General features: G+C 46.1%; 1 protein-coding gene across 1 annotated transcript in view; it reads left to right on the top strand.

Annotated features, from left to right (window-relative positions):
- LOC129707288 (rho GTPase-activating protein 39-like) overlaps positions 1 to 22,921 on the top strand; it is a 123,432-nt gene that overhangs the window by 41,183 nt on the left and 59,328 nt on the right. Inside the window, exon 2 of the mRNA XM_055652226.1 lies at positions 18,972 to 19,409. Coding sequence (XP_055508201.1) covers positions 18,972 to 19,409 — 438 coding nt within the window. The remainder of the gene's footprint in view (positions 1 to 18,971; positions 19,410 to 22,921) is intronic.

The following is a 22,921-nucleotide window of genomic DNA, read 5'->3' as shown; positions in this document are numbered from 1 at the left end:
CCCTTCATCTGTCCTTCCCTGCACTTTCTCATAATTTTAAAGGCCTAATGTTGGTCCACTATATCTGCCCTCTGGTAGTTTTCTTCCTGCACTACCTAATGTACTCTATGACTTGATTGTCCTAATTTATGGTACGATATGACGAAGTAGCACGGAAACAAAGTCTTTCACTGTATCTTGTGTACGTGAATATAATAAACCAATACCAATTATTGCTATCATTAATATCTTGCAGCTGCAAACCATTTCTATGATTTTCTCCTCCAATTTATAATCTTGTAAGATTTACTGTTTTCAAAATGTTAAAAGGCCAACCTGCCCGTGAGAAATTCCCACCCCAATCCACCCCAAAGAGACCTTGATGATCTTTTGTGATGTGAAGCGGATATGAGTTTTGTGAGCACTTAACTATTTTGGAGGGATATTTTCTTAGGTGTCTGCAGTAATATCTATATTAATTCTACAACATTATTCATCAAGGCTCTTGCAGAATAAGTGTGTGATTTTAATGAAAGGTTGTTGCATTTTTATCTCCTATTGAAGTGGCCTTCACTAGCTGTATAATACATCCCTCTGTTCAGCGACTGGTATTTTGAAACCACTGTGGAAAGGAAGAAAGATTGGAATGGGGAGGAAGGAACTGCAAATGCTGATATACACAGGAGATGCTATTCTTCTTTTCAGACAACTCTTCTCGTCTGAATGGGTGACGTTTCAGGTTGAGAACCTTCGTCAGTTTGAAGAAGGATCTCGACGCAAAACCTCACCCATGCCTTCTCTCCAGAGATGCTGCCTGTCCCGCGGAGTTACTCCAACAATTTGTGTCATTCTTCGGTGTAAACCAGCATCTGCAGTTCCTTCCTGCACTCTTCTTGTTTGACGAAGTGTCCCGACCTGAAACGTCACCTATTCCTTTTCTCCAGAGGTGCTGCCTGTCCCATCGAGTTACTCCAGCATTTTGTGCCTATCGAAAGATTGAAATGGGTTTGGAGACCCAGCCAGACAATGGTGTAACTGTGTTTACGCGGCAGGTCTGAGTTATTGGAGCTCGCCCTCCCTTCCCCCCCCCCCCCCCCCCCCCCCCCCCCCCCCCCCTCCCAAGCCCTGCCCCCCACACCCACCCCCCCAGCCATGAATGTAATGCAAGGCCAGAAGCCGTTCTATGTGGCCCTGGGGGTCAACATCATCTACAGGGGTCCCAGCCAGACAGCAGGGAAGAGGCCAGCCTTGCCTCTGTTAACGCGTTAAAAACCTTTGCCTTTCTCCACCAATTATGGAATTGGCCACTTAACCTGATTTAATGATGTGAGGGGCGAAGAATTCCAACGGCCTGTAAAATGTGTTAAAAGACCACATTGGGACTGCTTGAATGCCGTAATAACTCCCATCTGTGGAGCATGTCGACAATCGACCCATGACCCCACACACCCTTGCAGCAAATCACATAGACTTGTTACATTTCCGAGAAGTGTTTTCTCAGCTGAAGAGTGTTCAGCTGGTGGATCACTTGCTTGGAAGTGGCCGGTCCTCTTTCCTATCCATGTCCTCTACAAATGCTGCCTGACCCACAAACCTTGGTGAACTTCAAATATAATTTGTGTCTCCCGTAGCCCAAACTGTGAAGGCCCTACTGGAAAAGTACATTTTGGAAGCTCTTATTTATTCTCTTCTAAATGATCTCTTTCTAAGTTGGCATCCCTGTATTAGTCTGAAGAAGGGTCTCAACACAAAATGTCACCTATTGAATCTGAAGAAGGGTGTCGACCCAAAACGTCAACTATTCCTTTTCTCCAGAGATGCTGTCTGTCCCGCTGAGTTACTCCAGCATTTTGTGTCTATCTTCTTTGGTGTAAACCAGCATCTGCAGTTCCTTCCTGCACATCCATGTAGCAGTCATGTGTTCACAAGTTGGTCAGGGGTGGTCAAGAAATTAATTTCTGGCTTCCACTCCTGAGGGTCGGAGGGGACTGTTGGCTTGTGTTTGGTTTATTGGCTTATTTACTTTTGTCAAATGTGCCGATAAAGAGTGGAAAGTTTTATTGTGTAGAAATAAGGAACTGCAGATGCTGGTTTGCACCGAAGGACAAAAAGTGCTGCCGCAACTCATCAGGCCAGGCAGCATCTCTGGAGAGCATGGATAGGTGACGTTTTGGGTTGGGACCCTTCTTCAGACGAAAAACATTGTGTCGTACACTTCCAGGTAAATCATACCGTATATGATTCCAATCAAACGGTATATTACAACAGGTAGTGCAAAACGAGAATGGAAATGGTGCAGAATATACAGCTAAAGAGAATGCAGATTTTTTTTTTAAAAGCACCAGGACCGCAACAAGGTAGATTGGAAGATCGTGAAAACATCGTTATCTTATGGAAGATCCGTTCAGTAGTCTGATGACAACAAGGAAGAAGCTGTTTTTAAATCTGGTGGTATGTGCAATCTGGTCTTTGTATCTATTGAGGGGCGAAGAGAGGGGAGAAGAGAGAGTAGTTATGTCGGCTGATTTCACGACGCAAGTTGGTAAGGATGTGAATTTCGGCTCGAGGTGGCAGCAGACTAATGTCTCATACCAGTCACGTCAAACAAGCTTGTGGAGATAGTGATGACTCTTTACAGATCATGTTTTGTTAGCTCCCAGGTTGTGTGAATGCAAAGTCTTGAACAAACTTAAAAGAGCACGTGTGTTAAAAATAAATGAGACATTGGACTTTAGTGGTTTTGAGGCTGCTGGCTGGGATCTTGGGGTGGGTGGTGGGGAGATTCCAGGAAAGGGAAGGGGTGCAGCGTTTTGGGTTGTGTGGGCTCTGCTTAGCTTCCAAAACTGAGGTTGATGGAGAACATGAACTCCCAGTAATTTCTTTGGGTGGCGAAGATAACAGAGTGCTGGAGTAGCTCAGCGGGTCAGGCAGCAACTCGGGAGGACATTGACAGGCGATGTTTGGGTTTGGGATCCTTCTTCAGACTGATTTTAGAGTGGCACGGGGAATGAAGCTGGAAGAGAGGAGGGTCAGGACAATGCTGGTGAGGAGGGTTATTTGCCCCCTCAGTTTATGCCAGCTTTCCCTCCCCCACATACAATCAGTCGGAAGAAGGATCCTGATCCGAAACTTCACCCATGCACGTTTGCCAGAGATGCTGCCTGACCCACCGACACTCCAGCACTCCCAAGTCTTCTTTTCAAAACCAGCTTTGGCAGTCCCTGTGTCTACATTTCTTTGGATGGAGTTTCTGTCCAAATCCAAACAAAAATTTAGAAAAACAAGTTGGTCATTAGAGCTGTGCTCTGAAGTGTAAAGTTTTTTGATAATCTGGTCACCAGTGTCACCTTGGCTTGGGCAGTTCCAGTCAGCGGAAAGACAAAACATGATTACAATCGAGCCGCCCACAGTGGACAGATACATGATAAAGGGAATAATGTTTCATGCAGTTTACTTAATGTTTAGTTCACAAGTACTGTGTGAGTTCAGAGAGCTGAGACGAAAGGAAGGAAGGAACTGCAGATACTGGTTTACCCCGAAGCGCGACACAAAATGCTGGATGTCTTTTGCTTGGTGTCAGGCAGCATCTCTGGAGAAACGGAACAGGTGCCCTTTTCGGATCGAGACCCTCCTTCAGTCTAAATGCTTTCCCTTGACTTGGGAGGATTAATGGATGGCCACCGACAAACACCGTTGCCTGTTGGTTAAGCAAATATACGACAATATGTGAAATACATTGAGTTAAGAAAAACCTTTCTGCTCTGGTCAAAACTGTCTGTTCAGCCCCTTCCCCCGTTTATACAAAGAAGCTTTATATTGAAGACGGCGTTTCCTCTAAGCTGTCTCTTACGCGACAGGATTTTTAACAGCTGGCCAATAAAAACAAGCTACCATTCAACCCACTGTAAAGACGCACCTTTTCAGGGGTTTTGATCACCTCTGTGTATAGATTCGCGAGTTGCAGTCTTACCCAGAGGACGTCGTGTGTGCAATAAAAGGATAAATGCAACTTTAAACATGCATCTTTCTGCTGTAAACTCAAGGCCACCAGTTGCATACTTCAATAGCAATAACAGATTGAACCCACTATTTAATTAGCCATCTGGACTTGCGAATTTGATACCAGAAATCATGGCATGCTACTTAAAAGCTGGAATTGCAGAACAAGACATTGATGCTAATTTGTTTGTGGGATGTGAAAGTTGGTTTCTACACACTCGGGACAATTTACAATCCTTACCGAAGCCAATTAACCTACAAACCTGCACGCCTTTGGATTGGGGAATGAAACCGGAGCACTCGGAGAAAACCCATGTGCTCATGGGGAGAACGTACAAACTCCATACAGACAGCACCCATAGTCAGGATGGAACCGGGTCTTTGGTGCTGTGAGGCAGCAACTCTATCGCTGCACCACCCTGCCTCGATGTGTTCCTACTGCATTTATGCTTCATGTGCTGCCTCCCCCTTGTTGCCTTGAGGTTTCAAAGAGAGGATTGAACAGCTTTATGGAGGTGAATTGCCTGCTGCAGAAGGTGGCATCAATCATCAAGGATCCCCACCATCCGGGTCATTGCCTCTTCTCGCTGTGGCCGTCGGACAGGAGGTACAGAAGCCTGGAGTCGCACACCACCAGGTTCAGGAATAGTTCTTTTGCTATCCTGTTTTTATACTGATCCACCCAAAGCTAACCCCACCTCGGCAATAGAACGCAATATAGCCATCCTGTAGAAACAAGGAACTTCAGATGCTGGTTTCCCAAGGAACAACACAAAATGCTGGAGTAACTGAGCGAGTCGGGCAGCGTCCTTGATGAACATAGCTAAGTGACGTTTTGGGTCGGAATTGCAGGGTCAGTCTGATAATGGCCTGACACGAGGTGGAAGGAGCTGCTCCTGAATCTGGAGTAACTCAACAGGTCAGGCAGTATCTCTGCAGAAAAGGAATAGGTGTTGTTTCAGCTTGGAACCCTTCTCCAGACTGAAAGATAGAGGAGGCCAGGGCCGGCAACAGATGATCGCAGGAAGCGTGGAGTCCATAATGGCCCATTGTTGGATGGGGGAGTGCAGAGAGAGGGGGAGTAAATACCAAGTTACTTGAAATTAGAGAAATCAAATGCATTCTGCTGGGTTGTAAGCTGCCCAAGCGTAATAACATTTGCATGTGGCCTCATTCTGACATTGGAGGAGGCCCAGGACAGAAAGGTCAGTCCAGGAATGGGTAAGGGAGTTAGTGTGGGGCAACCGGGAGATCATGCAGGCCAAAACAGACCGAGTGCAAGTGTTCAGTGAAACAATCGCCCAGTCTACGCTTGCTGTGTATGCCGTCATATATTTGTATCTTCTGCCAGAGGGGAGAAGATATAAAATGGAGATAAAGTGTAAAATAATCTCAATGGCTTGGACAAAAAAAAAAGCCTTACGAGGTGTAATGCAATATTTCAAAGGACAGCTGTTGATTCAAATTCTCCTATCTAGATCACATTTTTCTCCTTCCATTTCAAATTTTTTGGAGGACATGCGATTCAAGAAAAGACTTGATGATAAAAATTGTAATAATTCCCTTGTGTCTGTCTGTCTAAGTATTCAGTCTGAGTTGTCGGTCTCGTATTGGCGAGAGGTTCACAGGTTGGGCCAAACCTCAAAAGCCGACAAGATTCTCTCTGAAACTGTCTGATCTCGTTCTTTCAAACACATCATTTGTCATCTTAAACGGGGCAATTTCAGTTGCCAGCTGTTTTTCTGACCCTTAATCGGTGCGGTTGGGGGCAGCGGTAGTGGTTGAGAGAGTGAATGGGTGCACACAGGGAGCAGCAGCAGCATGACAGTATATTGAGCTGAATAAGACTCGTCTGTCGTTTTTGTCTGCAGATCTGGTATTAATTCCCTCCTATGTGAAGTTTACCATACAAAGGTGGGCAGTACCGTGGTGTTTTAAAAGGAGTATAAAATATCAGGTGAATAAACAGAAGGCCCGGACGCGCTTGATGCTGTGGTTTAGAGATTGGGATCAGTTGCACGAATATTGATGTCCCATTGCAAGGCCTTTTGTGCAGAGCAGTTGTGGATGGAAGAGGGGAAAGGCTACATGTATGTATGTGTATATTGTGTATGTGTGTGTGTTGTGTGTATCTATGCGTGTATAATAGATGTAGGAATGAACTGCAGATGCTGGTTTAAACCGCAGATAGAAACAAAAAGCTGGAGTAACTCAGCGGGGCGGGCAGCATCCCTGTCCCTCTGAGTTACTCCAGCTTTTTGTGTCTATCTTTGTGTATAATATATATCACACTTTGATATCCTTCAAACATTTAATACCGGCTAACACAGTACAATTTGAATTTTGTGCTGTTGACAGTCAAAATCATTCAGTTGTACTCTTCCTGAAACTAGTATCATGACATTGTTATGACCCAAAAAGAGACAATTTTTCCCCATCGTATGAATGTGGGCAGTATTTTTGTGTCCGTTTTCGGTATAAACCGGCATCTGCAGTTCCATCCTACTCTCTCAAGGTTGGTGATTGTCCATGGCCATCGACCTGGGTACACAGCATGCTGATTATTTTGAGCATTTTCTTTTTGTTTTTCAGCAGTTTGCATTTGTTGTGCTTCAGAAAAACAGTTGTGGTTTTAGTCTGTAGGTCTGTTGTTAATTTTCCCTCCTGCCATGTGAAGTTCACAGAACAGAGAGAGCCTGAAGTCTGTATTGTGGTGTAGATGAAGTCCACAGCTGTCTGGGAAATATGTTCCATGTGTCGCTCTCTCTGGGGGAGGAAAAAGAAAACTTCATTATCACCGTAACAAATAAAAATAGAAATTGCTGGAAGCACTCATGGTATATGCGGGGAGAGGAATAATTAACATTGAAGTTTGATGACGTTTAATTGGAATTGAAGAAAGATAGTTATGAAACAAGTGTCAAAAGGACACGGGGTTGGAGTAACTCAGCAAGTCAGGCAGCATCTCTGCGGAACACGGACAGATGACGTTTCTGGGTCGAGACCTTTCTTCCAACTGATCCCACATGAGGGGGGAAGCTGAAGAGGTAGGGGTGGGACAAAGCTTGGCAAGTGATAGGTGGATACAGGCAAGTGGGTTTCGATTGGCAAAAGGGTGGACAGAGGCCAGAGATGGGAAGAAGCTAAAACGTGTGTGATAGGAGAGAAGAGGCACGAAATGTGAAGCCAGAGGAAAGGATGTTGGTGGAAGGGAAGAGAGAGGGGGCAACAGTGTAAGAAATAGGTGTGCATCGAATGAGGGCACAGGGAAAAGAGGCGGAATAAGAGTGAGGTGGGTGGTGGGGTTGGGGTGTCAACGGGCATTTGTGGCCAGCTGCAGCTGGGAGCGTAAAATGGCGACTCTTGCATATGGACTCAGTGGACTGTACTGTACATTCTGGACTAACCGGAGAATTGTGCTTATGTACGGTGATAGTCTTGCTGTGCTGTATGCAAAAAATGTATTTCACTGTACCTTGGTACTCGTGATAATAAAGGAACCATTGAACCAGACTTGGTGCTGTGTTGTTGAAAGCTACACAAGAATTCCAATCTTCCAGGTCATATCTGGTGCATACGACCGGCCGACGCTCTTGAAACTCTATCGGTGTGAGCCTGTGCTTGTGGAATGCTTGGGAAAGCCACAACGCTGCTTCTATTTTCCCCGGGCCATGATCTAAAACAGACCATCAATTGGTCTGTTGGACTATTGTCCTGGTAAAGGAGGACCTATTGGTTGGGTTGGTAGGCAACTCCACTGAGTGTTGCCTCCCTTGCCTGGTGCAAGATCATGTGGTGAAAGGAGCAGTCAAGAGGGGAGCAGCGTCTTGTACGAGAGAGCCCGTGGGGAAAGCCTGGAGTGCGTGCCCTGCCTCCCTGACCTGTTTGTGGAAAAACTGCCAGAGAACTTGGGCAACGCATTGAGTTGTAAGCAAATGATTGTGTTTGTGTTTAACCGTCAGAATGTTGTTTAAAATCCTCTTAACTTGACCTCCCTCTCTCTCTCTCTCGCTCTCTCTCTCTTGGTGTTTCTTCTCAAGAGTCAAGAGTGTTTATAGTCATGTATACCAAAATGGAACAACAAAGTGGGTGGCGCAGCGGTAGAGCTGTTGCCTCCCAGCGCCAGAGACTTGGGTTCGATCCTGACCTCGTGTGCCTTCTGCACTGAGTTTGTACGTTCTCCCTGTGACCGCATGGGTTTTCTCCGGGTGCTCAGGTTTCCTCCACACTCCAAAGTCGCACAGGTTTGTAGGTTAATCAACGTCTGGAAATTGTCCCTAGTGTGTGGGATAAAACTAGTGTATGGGTGGGTGATCGATGGTCGGTGCAGACTGGGTGGGCCTCAGGACCTATATCTCAACTAAAAACCAAATGGAACTCAGCTAAACTAAATGAGTGCTTGCAGCAGCATAACTGGTCTGTAAACGCAGTACGTATAGATAACATAACAAAAAGCAAACAAAAAACAGTTAATTGGTATACAGTTACTCGTCACCAATACTGGTTATTCTTCTGTTAAAGTGTTCATGCCTTTTTTTTTGTGAAATAACTAAAATGTATACATTTCTAACCACAAAGAGAGGTGATCACATTGAGGTGGGATTTGTGATTGAATCTGGAGTTTGAGACAGGCCCAGACATTTTGATCTTTGTTTATTCATGCTCTGTAAATGGCTTAATTTTTACAACCACCCCTGTCTTGTGAAATGTCTCTGTGTAACAATGATGGGAATCGCAATTCATCAGGCTAATCCTCTTCAACTTCATTTTGTTGCCTGGACTAGATTTGAAGATCAGCTGTATTTTTTTTTTACATGGGTGACAGGAGTTGTAATTTCTTGGAAACAAATCTGAAGTGGGGAATATAGAAATTCAATCTACAGTCTGAATTTATCATTTTAACTTTGGTTGAGACGGTGAATAATTGTTTTTGTGAATGTTCTTCCCTCATTGGGAGTATTTGTTTCACTGCAGTAGTTTATTTTGTCGTCTGGCTTTTAAATGGCAATATGAGAAAGACATTTTTACTTGGCTTGATCAGACACGTCATCAGAAACTTGTGTGTGTTTAGAGTTAAGTGTCAAGTGCTTTCCATAAAGGCATTTGTCACTGGGATTTAGTTTATTTTAATAAAATCTTCACAGAGAATCAACCTCACACAAATAGTTTTTCCCCTTTTTGGTACTTCAGACTCAGCAAAGTGCCATTCTTGGGCCTAAAGCACTTCAGGCTAAAGATGGTGGCAGAATCCATTTTGGAACTGCAGTTGTGGAAACCACACTTTCCTCCCATTACGAAATAGTGATGGCATGGAGGTGTGACACTTGGTGATACCGCCGAACAGTTCCAGAAGGTTCGATCCTGACCTTGGGTGCGGTAGGTGTGGAGTGTGCACGTCCACCCTGGTTGGTTTTCACCAGGTGCTCTGGTTCCCTCTCAATGTGGTAGTTTATTTGGCCCACCATCAACTTTCTGGCAACTCCTTTAATCCAGTTTCTTGCAATTTTCTGGCACCTCCTTTAATCCGGACAAAATTACGTGAGGGCACTTGAAATGTCCCTCCGATAAAAGGGGCGCCTAGGCGGGGTGAGGCGGCCGATCTCAACCTCATCGGGACTTCCACGGCCGATTGGCGGGTCGAAATTGGCCGGAGCCAGCAGTCGCGTTCCTATAGCTGACTTCCAAGGCTGACTTTGCGGGCCGGTATCTCAGCCACTGAGGGCCTTGGCAGAACGTTCCCGTACCGTTGAATTCCTCTCAGAAGACATGACCTCAGTTGGTCCGATGAAATGGATAATTCAAAAAGCTTCTGGAACCAAGGGTGCTGTAAAATCAGAGGTGGACCTGGATTTGTACTTGTTTGCCATTCCCGTAGTCAATCGGACGAATTGGTGTTTGATGAATACTGAGTCAGGTGTGAGGTATTTCCATTGCCCTTGGGGCACAGGATGTGACGGAGATTGCCTGCATAATCCAGTTTCAACGGGCTGCAACATTTTTGGTGGAAAATAAATGATCTTCGCTGAGTCTTGTTTGAGGGATATAGAACGCCAAGTATCGGCAACAACGTGCCTAAATGACCTACTTTGGGATTTCGTTAATGTGTACTCTTTGGGCCATAATTTTGTCCATTTATGATTTGTATATTTACAGAGTATCATTGTATATCTGCTTATTCACACTGATTCGCTGTCACTAGGAAATGCCAGTATGATCTGTACTATGTCCATCCATATCCATACCCATTTAAGGGAAGCACAGTGGTTGAGTTGCTGCCTTACAGTGCCAGTGACCCAGGTTTGATCCTGACTACAGGTGCTGACTGTGCGGAGTTTGTGTGTTCTCCCCTTGACCTGCGTGGGTTTTTTTCCGGGAGATCTGGTTTCCTCCCACACTCCAAAGACGTACAGTTTTGTAGACTAATTGACGGTAAAAATTTTAATTGCCCATAGTGTGTACGATACTGCAAGTGTGCGGAGACTGTTGGTCAGCGCAGACTTGGTGGGCCAAAGGCCGTGTTTCCGGGCTGTATCTCTGATTTAAACTAAACTAAATCCACCCACATTGAAGCAATAGCCAAGAAAGCACACCAACACTTCAACTTCCTTAGAAGGCTTAGAAAGTTCAGCTTGTCCTCAACAACTCTCACCAACTTCTACAGATGCGCCGTACAAAGCATTTCATCGGGTTGCATCACAGCATGGTTTGGGAACAGCTCCAACCAAGACCGCAAGAAATTGCAGAAAATTGTGGACACAGCCCAGACCATCACACAAACCAACTTCCCTTCCGCAGACTCCATCTACACTTCACGCTGCCTCGACAAGGCCAGCAGCAAAGATCTTAGAGCAGAGCAAGATGGGCTACTCCTGCGAAATACAATGGGCCGACGTGTAGTACGCTACGGAGGGGAACCTGGGCATTTTTCCCCGCCCATTTTAGTAACCGGAGCCTACCTGACCCGACCCGACTCGCAGTGTAATCAATGTTGCGGGGCAACAGTTTGTGTGTGTGATATAGGGTTAGATTCATAATTCTGTCAGTTCATACTTCTTGTCAAGAATAAAATTTGACTCTGGTAATTGTCTTTTTTAATGTTTTTTAAATCATTTCTTTTTAAATGGCTCACAAGCAGTGTTTGAATTGATTTTGTAGTAACCGGAACCGACCCGACTCGCAGGGTAATTGACATTGCGGGGGAGGTTTTTGTGTGTGATATAGGGTTAAACCCCCTTTTCACGGGGCGACTTGACGCAAGAGGTAACCAGAGTTTAACATCGTGGGAACCTCGTGCGATAACAGTACGGCATTCGTGGACCACCGTGGCGCTAACGGCAGGTAATCGTGTAACTTGGGTACTCGGGAGAAAATTCAAACGTGTTTGAATTTGTCCAAGAGTGACTTGTACACTTGTGGTTGAGCATTGCAACATTTTATGAACGTAGGGGCCAGTGCGATATCCGCAGTAACTCTTGCAGTTACCGTGGGAACTCCTGCGAACGGTGAACCCGGAAGTTGGATAGAGTGAATCCAGCCAGTTTGCTATTTACATACAAATCTAATAAAACTAGCTAACAAGCATTTCATTAATGTCAGTGTGTCTCTTTTTGTCTGAAAGCAGTTTCTAACTGGAGGAACTCCGCGGGCCAGGCAGCATCTACGGAGGGAAATTGACAGGCGAGCCTTTCCTCAGGCTGCCTTATGTCTCTCTCTACCCCCCCCTCCCCCCAACTCCCACCCACACACACGAATGCTGGAGAAACTCAGCGGGCGCAGCGGGGCCGAAACGTTGTCTATTTCCTTCGTTCCATAGATGCTGCTGCACCCGCGGAGTTTCTCCAGCATTCGCGTGTGTGGGGGGGGGTTGGGGGGGGGGGGGAGGGAGAGAGAGAGAGACATAAGACAGCCTGAAGAATGGGTCGCCTGTCCATTTCCCTCCGTAAATGCTGCCTGGCCCGCGGAGTTCCTCCATTCATGCCTGTGTGAGAGTGAGGGAGGGAGAGAGAGAGAGAGAGAGAGGCACACACAAGGTGGATGCGAAATCTCACCTGCCTGTTTCAGTGACCCTGTCTCTCTCTCTCCCCCCCCCCCCCCCCCCAACCAACTCCACCCCACACACGCGAATGCTGGAGAAACTCCGCGGGTGCAGCAGCATCTATGGAACGAAGGAAATAGACAACGTTTCGGCCCCGCTGCACCCGCTGAGTTTCTCCAGCTTTTTTGTGTAACCTTCGATTCTCCAGCATCTGCAGTTCCTTCTTAAACAGAGAGAGAGGCAGTCCTGGTCAGTCCTTTGAAGATAGACACCAGTTGCTTGGAGCAACTCAGCGGGACAGGCAGCATCTCTGGAGAGAAGGAACGGGTGGCGTTTCGGGTCGAGAGCCTTCTTCAGACTGAAAGTTTCACCTCTCAGTAGATCATAAAATAACACAATCATCACGGTCAATGTGAGACACAGTCTTTATTCATATTTGACAAAATAAAAAGACGACTTCTTGCACATATTGAGAGAAGGTGCATCGCACCAAACAACATTTGTCTAAAAAAACACATATTATTCTTCAGCTCATTAAAGAGCTCGGTTGAAAAAAAACAATATAGTGTGTGACAACAAAGTAACATCATTTGTGCCACGTGATTAACTACACTACAGTCCACGATGCTCATTCACGATTAACGGGAAAGATCGGGAGACGGACAAGTCACTCGCACAAATGACAGAATTGCCGAGTATCGTGGCAACTCTTTACTCTAGCCCCGTTATATCGTGTGATATCGTGCTAGAGCACGACCACTCCACTCTGGCTACATCTTGCGTCAAGTCGCCCCGTGAAAACTAGATTCATAATTCTGTTAGTTCATAATTCTGTTAATTCTTGTTAAAGAATAAAATGTTTATAAACACACATACATGAATGTGATATAAATGTATATAATCATATAACACACACAATTATATTTCTTCTGATCCAATGATGAACTTTATTTCAGACTAGACAAGGGACATTAAATAAGAAACATTGTAAACCTCCCCACAACTTCACACACACTAGGCCTTATCTCTCCCCCCACCCCCCCCCCCCCCCCCCCCCCCCCCCCCCCCCGGCACTCTCTCGCCTGCCCCCACACTACAATGTCTCCCCCCCCACTGCCCCTGGCCGCACACTCCCTCTCCCCGGGCCGCTCACTCCCTCTCCCCGGGCCCCACATCCCCTCTCCCCGCTGCCCCGGGCCGCTCACTCCCTCTCCCCACTGCGGAAACAAAGATCCGATCTTTGGCCGGAAGCAAGAAGGCGGAACAAGATGGCGGAGCAAGATGGCGGAACAAGATGGCGGGGACTGGTTGCTAAAATGAGTCCTATAATCACCCATGAATCCGCCCATGAGCGCACTACACGTTTGCGTGAGAGTAACCCATCTTGCTCTGCTATAAGATCTTTGGCCAGCAGCATAATCAAGGATGAGTCACACCCTGGCCACTCCCTCTTCTCCCCTCTCCCATCAGGCAAGAGGTACAGAAGTGTGAAAACGCATACTTCCAGATTCAAGAACAGTTTCTTCCCAGCTGTTTTAAGGCAACTGAACCATCCTTGTCACCAACTAGAGAGCGGTCCTGAACTACTATCTACCTCATTGGAGACCCTCGGACTATCTTTGATCGGACTTTACTGGACTTTATCTTGCACTAAACGATATTCACGTCATTCGCTTTAGCACGTGTCTGTACACTATATGGATGGCTCGATTACAATTATGTATTTTCTTTCCACTGACTGGTTAGCACGCAACAAAAGCTTTTCACTGTACCTCGGTATCAATAAACTAAACTAAATATCGAACAGCTTGTTAAACCGGTAACTCCCGCAGCATTGACAACATTGGCACCTTGTTTAAGAGGAAGTTGTGTGACTTGATGGGGCAGGAGTTCCAGAGATTCACCACTCTCTGTGTGACACAAGATTAGAGCATCTCAGTTTTAAAGATTTGCTTGTTTATCCTTAAGCTGCTGGTTAGTAATTGACCTCCTTAACATCAACAATTATCCTGCATCAAGAGGATACCCCTTGAAAGACATTCTATAGTAACTCTCAGCGTGTCAGGCAGAAAGAGGAATTTGTGTAGAAAGGAACTGCAGACGCTGGTTTACACCGAAGATAGACACAAACTTCACTTAGAGAGTCAGGTGAAAGGGAAACGAGAAATGGAGAAGATACATGGAATAAATGAATGGATATCAATTGTTTTATGTACCTTTTCATATCTCTCCCTTTCCCCTCACTCTTGGTCAGAAGAAGGGTCCTGACCTGAAATGTCACCTATTCCTTCTCTCCAAAGATGCTGCCTGATCCCGCTGATTTTGTGTCATCTTCTATAAATGGGCCTTGTTGGTATAGGGAATATATGTGTCAGTGGGTGCACTGAAGGAAAGGGTTGGTGTGCCCATGCGGGAGAAACGTTTTGTTATGAGTGTTTGTTAAGAACATTTGGGTGGAGGTTCAAGTGGAACAAGAGTACTACCTGAGACGATTCAAGCTCAACATCCATTTTTTTTCATGCACTGTCCAATCTTCTAAGAAAGAAACATTTGGAAAATGATGGTCACCATTCATGTTGATTTTCTAAATTTGTGAGGCATCAACGCTATTAACAATGTTTTGAACTCACTGCTGAAGAAGTAGACTTTCATGGTTAAGGCAAGATGTCTGGAATCATTTGCACACACTGACATGAGTTATATAACACTGCTGTTGAAAGCCAATGTCGGCTATCTGTCAACGATTAGGTGGGGCAAATGAAACCAGTTACGACATAGCTCGAAGCATCATAATCTATACCAAGATACGAGGTAGTAATTACACTCTAAAACAACTTTAGCTGCATACCTACTAATAACATAATATTGCTGTTAGTCATCGACAGCCAATGTCAACTAACAGCGCAGCCTCCCGGGTTGATTTTTATACTTCTGACAACTTTTCTATTGGCCTCCCAAGAACACACAATCATTTGATAAGAAGCTAAGTTGTGCTCGTAAATGCAAACCTGAAACACCTCCAATATAAAAATATACGGGAAAGTGAAGTTAAAATGATGAATAGCACTTTGATTTGGAAAAATGAACAGTACAACACAGCAACAGGCCATTTGGCCCTCGATGGCTATCCCCCCCCCCCCCCCCCCCCCCCCCGAACATGATGGCAAGATAAACTATTCTCCTCTGCACACGATCCACATCCCTCCATTCCCCGCGTATCCATGTGCCTCGCTAAAAACCTTGTAAACACCACTATTGTATCTGCTATCACCATTATCCCTGGTGGCACATAACAGACCCACGCCACTCTCTGTGGGAAAACAATATTTGCCCAGCACCATTCCTTTAAATTTTGCCCCTCACACTTATGCCCTCTATTCTTTAACATTTCCTTAGGGGGGATAAAGATTATGTCAAGTCCATCTGTGCACCTCATAATTTCACACCCATCTGTAGTTGGTACGGTGACGCTGTGGTAGAGTTGCTGTTCTGTAGCGTCAGAGACCTGGGTTCCAACCTGACTGCGGGTACTGTCTGGACTGCATTTGTAGGTTCTCCCCATCACCTGCATGGGTTTTCTCAGTGAGTTTCGGTTTCCTCCCACACTCCAAAGGTGTATAGATTTGTAGGTTAATTGGGTTGGTCAAATTGTAAATTGTTCCTAGTGTGTGTAAGTGTTGTAAATAACTGAAGCCTTACTCCAAGATAAAGGTCCAAAGACGTTGCAAATATGACTTCCCACTTGCACGTCTCTCTAATTCTAAGGAAACCAGGCAAGGAGTGGTTACTGTAACGCTAGTGGGTGTAACTACAAAAGCATGACTCATAACATGAGTGACACTGATCTACAGTAAGAGAGTGTTAGTGTGTGGGAATTACTGGTTGACGTGGAGCCGAGTCTCTGGCGCTGTAAAGCAGAAACTGTACCTCTGCGCTATCGTGCAGTCTCTCGTAATCAATACCCTGGCCAATGAAGGCAAGCATACCATATCATTTCATATCTCGTCAGGCATGTGTCAAGCAGATAGAAATATTAATTAAATAAAGATTTAAATAATTAAGAGTGTGCTAAAATAATTTGGGAAAAGTCAAGTCACTTTTATTTCTATAGCACTTTTAAAAAAACAACTCACGTTGACCAATATGCTTTACATTGGTGGAGGTACTAACGTTATACAACAGTGGTTCATAGATTAAGTACATACATAAATACATATAGCCCTCCCTCGGAGGACGTCAAGAAAGGCTTGAGAGTAAAGATGAGTTTTAAGTCTTGACTTAAAAGAGTCGGTGGAGGGGGCTCTTCTGATGGGAAGAGGGATGGTGTTCCACAGTCTCGGAGCTGCTAACGCAAAGGCGCGGTCGCCCCTGATCTTATGCCTAGACCTAGCCTATGGATGTTCAGTAACCCCAAGTCGGCTGATCTGAGGGACCTGGAGGTGGTGTGGTGGATAAGCAGGCTTTTGATGTAGGTGGGGGCAAGCTTTGTAAACATAAAGGGCTTTGTAAACATAAAGAAGGATCTTTAAATTTATTCGTAACCGCACAGGGAGCCAGTGGAGAGGCCTGAATCGGGGCGATGTGGTCCCTTTTTCGGGTGCCCGTCAGGAGTCTCGCTGCGGCGTTTTGGACCAGTTGCAGGCGGGACAGGGAAGATTGGCTGATACCAGTGTAAAGGGAGTTGCAGTAATCGAGACGGAGGGAGATAAATGTGTGGATGATCGTTTCGAGGTCGTCCAACTGGAGGAATTGTTTTACTTTAGCTATCGTCCGAAGCTAAAAGGGACTAACAATAATGGGAAGGTTTGATTAGTGAAGCCAGGAAATATTTTCAAAACAAAACTGCATTTGTCTTCTTGGAGATTAATGGGCTAAGGGGAAGGAGAAGTATATAACTGAACCTGAGAACCTACATTGATATATGTAGGAAGGAACTGCAGGTGCTGGTTTACATCAATGATAGACACAAAATGCTGGAGTAACTCAGCGGGTCAGGAAGCATCTCTGGAGAAAAGGAATAGGTGACCCGCTGAGTTCCTCCAGCATTCTGTGTCACGTGAACTAGGTAGTTGGCATTGGCTTCCAATAGCTAGCAGCATTGTTTTGCCGTTGGTTGGTATGTAGCTGAAAATTGTTTGCAATTATTACTTGGAGTCTTGGTTTAGATTATAGTGCTTCAAGCTATGGAATAGTTGGTTTCATTTGCACCGTTGCATTACAACAAAAAAATGTGATATTAGTGACTCTGGCTGGTAATCACAGTGGCTTGAGGTTGCCGTGGGTAGACGGGAGGCTCACGCAGACTATTATTTAAGGATAGAAGAAATCAGACTCCAGAAATTAGAAGTCTGAGACTTTTAAGCAAGCTGTTGAGAGGTTTTATACAGGATGCGATTTGTGAGCATATGGACAGGTTGGCAGTCAGCGGGGATTCCTAGCATTGCTTTGGAAATTGTTGGCGCTGTTATGCTAACTTGATGGAAGCAGTGACTGGGATGACATGCGTATGGATTTCCAGAAAAGGTTTGATGGAGTACCACACAGGAAGTCGCTGGATAAAGTCCGCTCGCATGGCGTTGTTGAATGTGGTGTATCGTGTTGTATGGGTAATTGTTTGGAACCTTGCAGGCGGATGGGTGTCAATGCCAGGCAATGAAACCGGTCCAAAATTGGACTTGCACAAATCTCCAGTTAGGAATGTTGCTATTCATAGTCTTTACGATTGAACTGGGACATGGTGGCGCAGTGGTAGAGTTGCTGCCTTCCAGTGCCAGACACCTTGGTTTGATCCTGAATACGGGTGCTGTATGTACGGAGTTTCTACCCTCAATGCAGTTTAGAGCTACAGTATATAAACAGGCCCTTCGGCCTGCCGAGTCCACGACGATCAGCAATCTCTGCACACTTACATTATCCTACACACACTATGGACAATTTCCAGTTTTACCAAAGCCAATTAACCTACAAACCTGTACGTCTTTGGAATGTGAGAGGAAACTCGAGCAACCAGAGAAAACCCATGCAGGTCACAGGGAGAACGTACAAACTCCGTGCAGACAGCACTCGTAGTCGGGATCGAACCCGGGTCTCTGGCGCTGTAAGGCAGCAACTCCACCACTGCGCCAACGTGTCACCCACGTTCTCCCTGTGCTCGCGTGGGTTTTCTCCGCCTGCTCTGGTTTCCTCCAACATTCCAAATACATACAGATTTGCAGGTTAATTGGCTTCAGAAAAAATTGTAAATTGTGCCTAGTGCGTGTAGGATAGTGTTAGTGTACGTGGTGATTGCTGGTCGTCGTGGACTCGGTGGGTCGAAGGGCCTGTTTATATACTGTATCTCTAAACTACACTTAGGGTCTTGGACTTGGTTGGCCTGAAGGGCCCATTTCCATGCTATATCTCTAAAGATTGTTCAAGCTATTTGCATTTGAAGTGCATCTTATGACAATAAATTAAACTAGACTTCTGTAGTATTGGCCTGGGCCAAATACCCTTTATCCCACGAGATGGCGGCACGGTGGTGCAGCGGGAGAGTTGCTGCCGTACAGCGGCAGAGACCCGGGTTGGATCCTGATTGCGGGCGCCGTCTGTACGCCGTTTGTACATTCCCCCACACTCCAAAGATGTTTGTAGGTTCATTGGCTTTGATTTTTTTTCAAATTGTAAATTGTCCTTGGTGCGTGTGGGATAGTGCTAGTGTATGGGGGGGATCGCTGGTTGGCATGGGAGGTCCTGTTTCTGTGCTGCATTTCTAAAGTCCATGTGTGGGGATGTCTATGTTAAATTCAATCGTGTGTTGAGTTCCTTTTTTTATTTGTATGGCTGTATGGCAACCCAAATGTCACTGTACCAATTGGTGCATGTGACAATAAATGTAAACTTGAACTTGAAACTTGAACTTGGATTTGCTAGGCAGAGTGAATGTATTTCTCACCACTTTTGTTTATCTGCCCTTCAGCTCAGATTGGGTGGAGATCATCGAGCCGAGGACGAGGGAGCGTATGTACGTTAACCTGGTGACGGGGGAGTGTGGCTGGGATCCGCCCCAGCATGTGCGTGTCAGGCAGTCCGGCGACAACCAGTGGTGGGAGCTGTTTGACCAGAACAACAACCGGTTCTATTACTACAATGCCCTCACCAAGCAGACCGTGTGGCATCGGCCGCAGAACTGCGACGTGGTCCCGTTGGCGAGGCTTCAGGCCATGAAGTGCAATTCCCAGTCGGACAGCAGGAGCCAGTCGGCGGGGGAGGGAGCGCAGAGCCCGAGCGCTCACAGTGCCGAGGGTCGTGCTTTGTCTGCGCTGCTGCCAAGGCCGCAAGGTCCGGAGAAAGGGGGCGAGGCTGCTGGCACCGCACCTGATCACCAGGAGTTGGTGAACAGGAAGGAAATCGCAAGGTAGGTGCAGCTATGGAGACACAGCCAATATGTTCCTCATATGTGGACACAAAATGCTGTAGTAACTCAGCGGGACGGGCAGCATCGCTGGAGAGAAGGAATGGATAACGTTTCAGGTGGGTCTCGACCCGAAACATCACCTATTCCTTCTCTCCAGAAATGCTGCCTGTCCTGCTGAGTTACTCCAGCATTTTGTGTCTTTCTTCGATATAAACCAGCATCTGCAGTTCCTTCCTACCCATTTTGTCTGTTCCTCAAATGTTCCTCACTTGCCTCTGCTCAGTGGGGCACAGGTCCACCACTGGTTTTCCGGCACCCTTGGTTCCAGAGCTTTGCCGTATTGTTCGTTTTGCCGGACCAGCACCAATTATTTTTTCCCGGCATCCTTGGTTTCAGCGCCTTTCTGGATTATTCATTTTGCCGGACCAACAGATGTCACGACCTTGGTGTGGGGGGTGGGGGGAGATTCCGGCCCGGAGTTCCAGAGAATGGGCAGGTGACGTTTTGTGTCGGGGCGCTTGTTTCTTGATTTAAGGCAGGGTCAACATGTCGAGGGAATGGTGGAATTTCATGGTGTAGAGAAGGACGTGAAAATCCTGGGGCTGAGACAGCTGGTGGCGCAGTGGTGAGGAATGTGCTTGAATCAACCATGGCGGATCCATCTTCCCCTCTCGCCTCCATTCTCCTGCCTTCTCCTACGCATTGGCGGAGCGTGGGGATTTTGAAGGATCGCCAGAGATGCTGCCTGGCCCGCCGAGTTACTCCACCATCTTTGTGTCTGTCCTGGAGGATTGTTGGGCTGCAGGTGAGAAAAGTGACGGGGAGGAGCGAGGCCACGCACTGTTCCACTTGGAAACAGGTGACCATTGTCAATTGTGCAGGAAGGAACTCCAGATGCTGATTTACACTGAAGATAGACAAAATGCTGGAGTAACTCCGCGGAACAGGCAGCATCTCTGGAAAGAAGGAATGTGTGACGTTTCAGGTCGAGACCCTCGTTCAGACCATTGACAAATGTTGTCAGCAGCAAATGGGAGCTAATGTTGGTTGGTGAGTTAGTGTGCTGGCTGGCTGGCGATTAGGATCTAAACAGCAGGGTTCTGCTTTATCTCTGCTTACATGGACTGGAAGATTTGTTTTAAAGTGACCAGTATCTTCTGTTGGCTGTATTATCTTTACTTTTATTGGACTCATAAAAAATGTACAACAAGCAACAGGAAGCCTTTCTTGGATGTATGCCAATGACGAGTCTATATTGTGGGAGAAGGCAGGAGAATGGGGTTGAGAGGGGGAGATAGATTAACCATGATTGAATGGTGGAGTAGACCCGATGGACTGAATGGCCTAATTTTGCTCCTATCACTTATGAAGCAGGAAGGGTAATTGCTTCCCTTCCGAAAACAAACTTTAATCTCGAGGCAAATGTTTTCACCGCAGTGTAATGGGCAGAGCAAATGGGGCGGTGCAGAGTGCTGGATGTGGTTCTCAGCATTGCAGAGCATCAGTTCCACCGAGTTACATATTGGCTGGACTGCAATGACTTGACTTTAGACTTTACAGATACAGCGTGGACCCACCTACACACTAGGGACAATTTACAATTTTACCAAAGCCAATTAACCTATAAACCTGTATGTCTTTGGAGTGTGGGAGGAAACCAGACCACCCGTAAAAAAATCCACGCAGTAGCAAGGAGAACGTACAGACAGCACCCGTGGTCAGGATCGAACCCAGGTCCCCGGGGCTGTGAGGCAGCAACTCTACCGCTGAGCCGCCCTTAGTTGTAGATTTTGCCCCCAAAGGGCGTCAGTGAATCGGACCGACTTTGATGACAACCTGGTGATTTCTGAGACTGACCTTTTTATCTCCGATAATTTAATTAACTGACCCTTGCGTTCCCCAGCTGCCAAAGGGCAATTTCAACTTCTGTTTCTGGATCATTAGTCCAAGCTTATGGATTACTAGTCCAGTAACTGCTGCCATACACTGTGTGCTGTACATGTCTCCGTGCTCTCTGTGTAACTGGAGATGCTCTGCTCGGCCATTATTTATGAGACAGTTGCTGATCCCCCGAGGGCTAAATCAATGCCATTTTAGACTCTCCAGCAGACAACGTGAATGAGTGGAGGCTACTGAGTGTGTGTGGAAGAATTGACTGTCACTTTGATAAGTCGCCTGACCATTTGTGTTTTAATGCATTGTGTCTGGCACTGTGGCTCAGAGTCATTGAATATGACAAATCAACCCATTTATACAAATCATTTTAAACTTTCTAGTCGTTTCTGAATAGGTTTTATCATTACCAACCAGATTCTGAACCACTTCTTATTGTGATGGATCCTTTTTAAAGATGAACATTTGAAAGCATGGGGGTATGTATATCTTTTGTTAAGAATAGACGAGTTAGAAATGCCAATAGATACACAAAATGCTCGAGTACCTCAGTGGGGTCAGGCAGCATCCCTGGAGAAAAGGAATAGGTGATGTTTCAGGTAGACGTCACCTATTCCTTTTCTCCAGAGATCCTGCCTGACCCGCTGAGTTACTCCAGCGCTTTGTACTTCGGTTTGACCCAGCATCTGCGGTCTTTGGAGTATGGGAGGAAACCTGAGCACCCAAAGAAAACTCACGCAGTCACAGGGAGAACATACAAACTCTGTACGGACAGCATCCGTAGTCAGGGTTGAACCCGGGTCTCTGGCGCTGCAAGGCAGCTACTCTACCGCTGCGCCACTGTGCTTCCCCCTTGTACTGCGTGGGTTTCCTCCCTGTGCTCTGGTTTCCTCCCACTTCCCAAAGACTGGCGGATTGGTAAGTTAATTGGACCCCAGTGTGTACGGAGTAGATGTGAAAGTGGGATAACATGGCACTAGTTTGGACAGGTGACTGATGGTCAGCGTGGACTTGGTGAGCCGAAGAGCCTGTTTCCATGCTGTAACTATAAACTAGGAACGGGGTAGAAAACCTGTCCTTTAATCCATTGTAAAGTTTGCTGGGAATGGTCACAACATCACATGGAGGCATAAGCTGTGGGTTAGAAATCGAAGCTCATGATCAGATTTCTTATTGTGAATTTGGGTGGATTCTTGTTGTGCAGCAGGACGAGCATTTCTTGATACACAACAGAGAGACAGATTTCCTGTACAGCGGGGAATGCTGGCATGCACAAAGTTGGATTTTTTTTTTGTGGTGATCTTGCTTTGTCATTGCAAAGAGGCTTTAAAACAAATGTGACCCGTCACTTGTGCTGTTTCTGCTGTGAATCCCATTGCGAGCGATAAGTAATGGATAACCAGTCATGCAATTTTAATAACGGGAGTTTTAAACATTGATTTCTTGTCTCCGCACAAGTGTCCTCTTTGGTTAATTGAATTGCTCGCTGCTGGGTGGTCTGTTGGTTAAGTCATCAACATCCTTATGTCAGGCCACGTGCTCCCCTTTAAGCTGCTCTCCTGCTCAGCACAGTCACCGGACGGACATCACCAAGCTTTGTTCTCTTTCTTTCTCTTTCT

Source organism: Leucoraja erinacea, chromosome 21 (assembly GCF_028641065.1).
Source record: "Leucoraja erinacea ecotype New England chromosome 21, Leri_hhj_1, whole genome shotgun sequence".
Taxonomy (NCBI): domain Eukaryota; kingdom Metazoa; phylum Chordata; class Chondrichthyes; order Rajiformes; family Rajidae; genus Leucoraja; species Leucoraja erinaceus.
Note: the sequence above shows the minus strand (reverse complement) of the source record. Positions and strands in the feature narration are given on the sequence as shown.